General features: G+C 41.9%; 1 protein-coding gene across 1 annotated transcript; it reads right to left on the bottom strand.

Moving 5' to 3' along the window:
- Positions 1 to 331: 331 nt before the first annotated feature.
- On the bottom strand, positions 332 to 6393 carry LOC138992902 (myelin P2 protein). The gene is made up of 4 exons (XM_070391880.1): positions 6285 to 6393; positions 3155 to 3327; positions 2904 to 3005; positions 332 to 1834 (listed from the first exon to the last, which is right to left on the bottom strand). The coding sequence occupies exons 1-4, from the start codon at positions 6355 to 6357 to the stop codon at positions 1784 to 1786; spliced, it is 399 nt and encodes a 132-aa protein (XP_070247981.1). The 5' UTR covers positions 6358 to 6393; the 3' UTR covers positions 332 to 1783.
- Positions 6394 to 6983: the final 590 nt, after the last annotated feature.

Raw genomic sequence — 6983 nt, 5'->3', positions numbered from 1 at the left:
GAAATAAACAAGTCATAACTTTTAAGTTCCGCGCAGTGCTGAGTAGCATGATGCAATCTCACGCCATTCTGCCCGCCCAGCCTGGGAGGTGACTCCCCTATTGGTGTCTCGACGCTGTAGACGCTCCGTGCCCGGTGGTCACTGAGCTGCCATCTGAGTTATCAGATCACAGGGCTTGTGTTCAAATAACCTTTGTTTTACTGCATATTGGCCCCAAAACGCAAGAGTAGTGCTGCTGGCAATTCGGATATGCCTTAAAGTGCTTCCTTTAAGTGAAAAGGTGAAGACAATATAAGATATTTGAGAGAGACCGCACTCACATAACGTTTATTAGAGTATATTGTCATAATTGTTCTATTTTCTTGTTAGCCCTTGGTGTTAATATCTTACTGTGCCTAACTTATAAATTAAACTTTATCATAGGTCTGTATGTATAGGGAAACAACATAGTATGTATAGGGTTTGGTACTATCTGTGGCTTCAGACATCCACTGGGGGTCTGGGAGCGTATCCCTTAAGGCTAAGGGGGAACTACTGTACACATACACATTAACACATATGTGCATACCCACATCAGGACATGCAGATATGCATGTCAAATTGTACACACACACACACAAATACATGCCTTAGAAACCGTGAATTTCCATCTATCCCAGTGCATTTTCACATTGTTTGTTTCCCCCTCATTCCATAGCTGCATGTTTCTTCTTCCAGAGGGAAAATTCTGTCTCCTAACGTTAATACATCTTCTCATTTGCTCAATCATGTAATACATCGGAAATAGTTTCATTATTATTGGAACACAGAGTTCTCTCATTCCTGCCTTTCAAAACCAACTGGACCCAGGAATTTCATGCCTAGTAATTCATCCAAAAGAGAGGAACTCGTGTGTCTACAAACAGCCTTGTATGAGAATGTTTGTAGGAGCTTTGCTCATCATAGCCCCAAATTGGAAATAGCCCAACTGTTTTAAGAGAAGAAGAGATAAAGAATCTGTGATACATTCACGCAATGAGATACTACTCAGCAATAAAAAGAAACCCATTACTGCTGCAGGAACAATATGGAAGAATTTCAAAAACATGCTGAGTTTTAAAAGGCAAACAAAAGAACACATAATATATGAATCCATTTACATGAAGTTTGAGAACAGGCAAAACGAATCTCTGGTGATAGAAACTAAGCCACTATTTGCTTTTGTTGGAGATGGGACAGGGCAGGACATGACCTGGGAAGGCATTCTGGGGTTAAGGAAATGTACTGTGTCTTGAACAGGATGTGAGTGACATGGGTGCGTGCAATGGGTTAAACTTTACCTTGAAGACATGTGCATTTCGTTGTCTATAAGTTAACCTCAATTTGAAAAAATTGGCTGGAGTCAAATAGAGACGGCTTGTCTTGGCTGGAGCTGCTCCTCTGGGTTGCCTGACTTCTGCTCCTCCCCCTCAGAACCCCCACCTGGCAGCCGTCTGTGTGAGCTACCCCTGACCAGTATGTTTGCTTCCTTTTATTATCATTGCCGGTATGCAGAATGCAAGTTAGAATTTTACAATTAATTACATGACGTTATCAACTATTTAGGTCAGGGCAATCTAGACACTTTAAGACAGCAAAGATATGCAAGCAATTTGAATATTGAACATATTCGAATAATGCTGGATTGTAAATTAATCCTGTCTGATCTATTAAGATGAAAGCAAGAACAAGCAAACTGCAGTGTAGTCAGACTCTGCCATGGAAACAGCTGAGCAAATATCAGGTCAACGAGGCATCGATTTTCTCAGACCTTCTCATAGATTCTGGTGCAGACCACGCCTTTCATCTTACATTCCTTTAAAAAAGAGAGAGATGAACTGGGTACCTAAAGCCCAAACGAAGGGACAACAAATTTGTAGTGATAACAGAAATTAAAAACCATCCCACGAGATTAAACTCAGAAAAGTTTAAAATATCAGCATGCCAGTCTCCAGTAATTTAAAATCATGGCCACTAAAGCAGGAGAAATAGTTTTAAAGTTGATCTATGCTACAGCAGAAGAATTCTTTTAAAATGGCAACTTCCTCTATGCTGAACACCTGAAAGTAATACAAAATAGTATTGAATGGAAAAATAAATAGATAAATAAAATTATATGCACGCTTTTAAGTCTACTAAAACAGTGGTTTTCAAAATTACCTGCACATTTGCCTTGTCTGAGGAACACTTAAAAATACGGATGGCTCCTCCTCCCCAAGTGGTGTGATCTGGGATGGGCCCCATATTGGTACTTACTCCCCATGTAAGTCTATTGTGCAGGCAGGGATCAAAAACCTCTGTTCTAAAGGAAGAGACATTCAAAACAGCATGTGAATCTATTTACAATTAATGTATGTGCTAATTAGTGAGCACAGAACACAAAACTTCAAAAAATCATCAGAGGTCACCTCATGTAACCTTTGTCACCCTTCTCATCTGCCGACTAACGAGGTCTGCCGAGAGCTCAGCTTCAATTATTGACGTGGTTTAGGCCAAGTTACTATGGATTCTTGAAAACACTTAGATATCTACAAATATTCACTGATTGAGCCTTTAGGTTTGTTTTGCTTGTAGAACTTAGACCTGCTTTTCTCTTTGTAAGTCCCAACTAGTGAGATTCATCGAGACCCTCTTTAACTTTACTATCATTGTTATGTGTTGTTATATCTAAAGTAACAAGTAGGCTTTCTTAGTTCTAAATTCTCAAGCCTTATACTGGAACTCTTGATAGTTTAAGCATCACCCAAACACTAATTCTGCCTCACTCTCAGCCATGCTTAGCCATTGGGGTTCTAAAGAAAAAAAGAATATTTTTGAAAATATTATAACCAATTTCTTTATTTCAATGGCATCATTTCTGTATTTAGAAGTAAAGACACTCTTACCACTACCATTTTCCCATCCACCAGCTTTCTCTTTATTGTGGTCTCTTTGCCATCCCATTTCTGCACTTGATTCAATGAGCCTCTGACCAAGGTTACGACGCTCTGCAAAGACAAGTTCACATAATTGGTTGATTAAAGAAGCATTAGTAAGCACATTCATTTCCAACAGAAGGAAGTAGTCTACCCTTTCAACACTAGCGGACTTATCCTCTCTCAAGCTGGAGACTTTGAAGAGAAACATTGAAGCTTACCTTTGTTTTCCGGTTGTCAGCTGTGGTTTCTTCAAATTCCTGGCCAAGCTTGAAAGAGATCTCTGTATTTTTAAAGGTGCTTTCAGTCTTTATGGTTATAGTATCCCCTTTCTTACTGATGATCACTTTGGGTTTGGCCAAATTTCCCAGTTTTCTGGTGGCTAACCCCACACCTGAAAAGCAAGGTAGAATTAGAATAATGCTGACCCAGAGAGAGCACCTAGAGTCTGTGGGGCCCACATTCTGGGCTCAGGTGGGCAGACGGCAGGTAGTGACAACCATAATTAAGAGCCTCCTCCCATGTTTCATCTCCTAATGGAAATGCATGTCATGGACTTGGATATTTTGGGTTTTGTTACAAAGGTGACGTCTGCACATTTGAAAGGTAAAAGTGTTCAGCCCAGAGTCATCCAACTGCACCTCCATTGAAAATCACTCCCACCTCCACCCGTACCTCCGTTGGACATCACCCACTGTAGTTTTGTCTGGACCAGTACAGACACTTTAGCTCGCACACAGATTGTAGAGGTTTTTTTAAATGATGCTATGACAGATGCACACTGTCCCATGACTTTTCTCCCTCAGTAACATACTATGGATATAGAAAACAGTTCCCCCACATCCTTGATTGAATTTCATTGGGTTTCTTCTACCCTAAATCTAGTGGGTAGAAGAAACAATCCATTTCCCTTCAAGACCTACCTGTACCATTCCAAATGATCATTAGTAAATAAAATCATTAATTTTTTCTGCATTTGAAAAACAAAACAAAATTAGACTCAAGTATTATTATTAGTATTCAAGATTATACAAATACATGGAAAAGGGAAATGTCAAATGAGAGTAATATATTAAAATATATAAAGGGAAAACTAGTATATGTATATATATACTAGAGGCCCAGTGCACAATGCGGGAGGGGGGAAGCGGGGGGAGGGGGGCTCAGCCCAGCTTGCACCCTCTCCAATCCGGGACCCCTTGGGGGATGTCTGACTGCCAGCAGTCGGACAGCCCTCTCACAATCTGGGACCACTGGCTCCTAACTGCTCACCTGCCTGCCTGCCTGATTGCCCCTAACTGCCCTCCCTGCTGGCCTGGTCACCCCTAACTGCCTCCCCCACCGGCCTGGTTGTCTCTTAATGCCCCCTGCTGGCCTGGTTGCCCCCAACTACTCCCCCGCCAGCCTGGTCGCCCCTCACTGCCTCCCTCTGTCAGCCTGGTCACCCCTCACTGCCAACCCCTGCCGGCCTGGTCACCCCCAACTGGTCCCCTGCCAGCCTGGTCGCCCCACGCAGCCTGCTGTTCAGTTGTTTAGTCACCCCTCACTAACCCCCCTGCCGGCCTGGTCGCCCCACGCAGCCTGCTGCTCAGTCGATTGGTTGGCCCTCACTAACCCTCCACCTGCCTGGTCGCCCCACGCAGCCCGTTTGGTTGTCCATTCAGTTGTTTCAGTTGTGATGGTCGCTTATGCTTAGATAGATAGATAGATAGATAGATAGATAGATAGATATAGTGTCCCTCAAAAATGTATACACACTTTGAATATTTATAAAGGCAGTGTTTATTAAAATACATTTCATTTTCAAAATTGAGCTATCAGCTGTTACAGTGTATATACATTTTTGGGGCAACCTTCTTGTATTATTTATTAAAATTATTGTATTATTTATTTGTACTACACTGTAAACCTACTTTTGCCCATCCCTGTGTCCACCTAATAAGAAGTGACGAGTTAGACCTAATAAAGAAAGGTGAACTGTACTCTTTTTTTCTAATCCTGATTAATCTTATATTATCTTATATGCTTTAGAGCAATGTTTTTCTAGCTAAATTTCTGCAGGAAAGCCTGAGGATCTACATTTTACCACCCCCAAGCATTCCTGTGTGCTCTAAAAGTGGGAAATGACAGAATCAGGAGTCCTTCATTGAGACTTGCTCATGTTTTGCTTCTTTCTCAGCTGTAAAGTGAAGTCCATGCATCTAACTAATCTGACTGTATGGATTGATCCCCATAAGGTCTCATAGTTCTCTAGGCAACATGACAGGATTTGGCTCATTTTATCTATGAAGAACCTTTCTCATTAGATTTCTGAACAAGTAAATAAAGCCACAGACATTTTGGCAAGCAGGGCAACCTGGTCCTTGGCATCACTGTCGATTGGATTGACACAGCTCTGGAAGTGTCCCAAGACTCTGCCCATCGATTTGGCTCGTATCTGTGGAACAGTCTCTAGAAATAGTGTCAAATAAAGTTGATGTAACTAATGACTGGGTTTTCCACCTCCATCCACTGCTCCAACTCCAGGAAAGTCTAATGTTAGTGTAATTGAATTTGAATTCACTGCCACAACCCAATTCTTTTTATCTCAGTAACTTCCCTAGACTATAAACATCCTGGTTTAATGCATCTTCTTTTTACAAACTCTCTATCTACATGATTATGTAATAATGGACAACTAGAGCAGTGATGGCGAACCTATGACACGCATGTCAGAGGTGACACGCATGTCAGAGGTGACACGCGAACTCATTTTTTTGGTTGAATTTTCTTTGTTAAATGGCATTTACATATATAAAGTAAATATCAAAAATATAAGTCTTCGTTTTACAATGGTTTCAAATATCAAAAAATTTCTATATGTGACACGGCACCAGAGTTAAGTTAGGGTTTTTCAAAATGCTGACATGCTGAGCTCAAAAGGTTCGCCATCACTGACCTAGAGGTAGAGAGAGAAAGCTTATAGTTTAGCTAAACATCAACATTTTAACTTTAGTACCTTCAGCTCCTTGTATTATGAGCACTTTAGCTGTTACAAAGCCAGCATTCAGGAAAGCCAAGGAATGGGTTGACTAAACGTCAAAGACTTTTTCCTGTGGTCCTGAGCCCAAAGCCCTATTGATATGAAACTGCCTTTGGAAATTGTGGGAGTTCCGTGCATCTAAGCAGCTCTCATGTAAGTTAAAATCTATTAAAATTGCCACAAAGGAAATGCAAACAAATTATCTGACACAAGAGAGGATCAAGCCCAGCAGAGGATTGCACTTCAGCCTGTGCAAACTTCCTCAGCCTCCTGGAAAAGAAGGCAGAAGGCCACAGTCACACAGCTTTCTCCAAAAGAGCCTTCCTTACCCAGCGCTCTCATGTAGTCATCGAAGTGCTCGCTGGAGACCAGCTTCCAGGTGCCCACAAAGCTGCTGCTCATTGTGCTGAGGAGAGTGCAGCCCAGTTCCCGGGGAGATTCAGGGGACTCCAGTGAGAGGCTGGAGCCTCAGAAGATGCTTTTCAAAGACGTCCATAGCACGTGACGCCCACAGAGACCCAATGGGGAAAGGCGGAGTCAGGCCCAGGCAATGAATGGCTCATAAATCATCCATTAGGACAAAAGAAAACTCCGCATAATGTTTCCTTTCATTTCCAAAAAATTTTATAAAGATCAACGAGAGTACTATTTGAACTTTCAAAAAATTTTTTGGATCTTACATGTTTAAGAAGTGCTTAGGTCCTTAATACTTTGGAAAAGACTCCATGAATTGAGTCCTATACCGAACTAAATGATCTGAGCATGAATGAATGAAGGCGTGTGTCTGTGTGTGTGTGTGTGTGTGTGTGTGTGTGTTCAGGCATCTTGGTCACTCTCTATCCTGAGTCTGCACAATTAAGAATTCTTATTGAAAGAGAAGACTGAGGGAGAAATGTCCCTGAGGACTGTGATGACCGCCTCCACTATGCTGTGGGAGAGAAAAGCCAGAAGCAGAGTGAGGACGTGGTCATAGGTGAGGGAGGTTCGGCATAGCTCACATACTCAGGGGGGCAGAGTAGGCGGCAAAC

This window comes from Myotis yumanensis, unplaced genomic scaffold, assembly GCF_028538775.1.
Source record: "Myotis yumanensis isolate MYYU_CA2020_CCGP unplaced genomic scaffold, mMyoYum1.0.hap1 SCAF_15, whole genome shotgun sequence".
Lineage (NCBI taxonomy): Eukaryota > Metazoa > Chordata > Mammalia > Chiroptera > Vespertilionidae > Myotis > Myotis yumanensis.
The sequence above is the reverse complement of the archived record's forward strand: the minus strand, read 5'-3'. Positions and strand labels throughout refer to the sequence as shown.

Excerpts from the sequence above, each read along its gene's own strand:
- LOC138992902 (XM_070391880.1), bottom strand. The coding sequence starts at position 6,357 with ATGAGCAGCAGCTTTGTGGGCACCTGGAAGCTGGTCTCCAGCGAGCAC. Across the intron at positions 3,006-3,154 it reads CTGACAACCGGAAAACAAAG|AGCGTCGTAACCTTGGTCAG; the intron begins GTAAGCTTCAAT and ends TTGTCTTTGCAG. Across the intron at positions 1,835-2,903 it reads TGGATGGGAAAATGGTAGTG|GAATGTAAGATGAAAGGCGT; the intron begins GTAAGAGTGTCT and ends TCTTTTTTAAAG.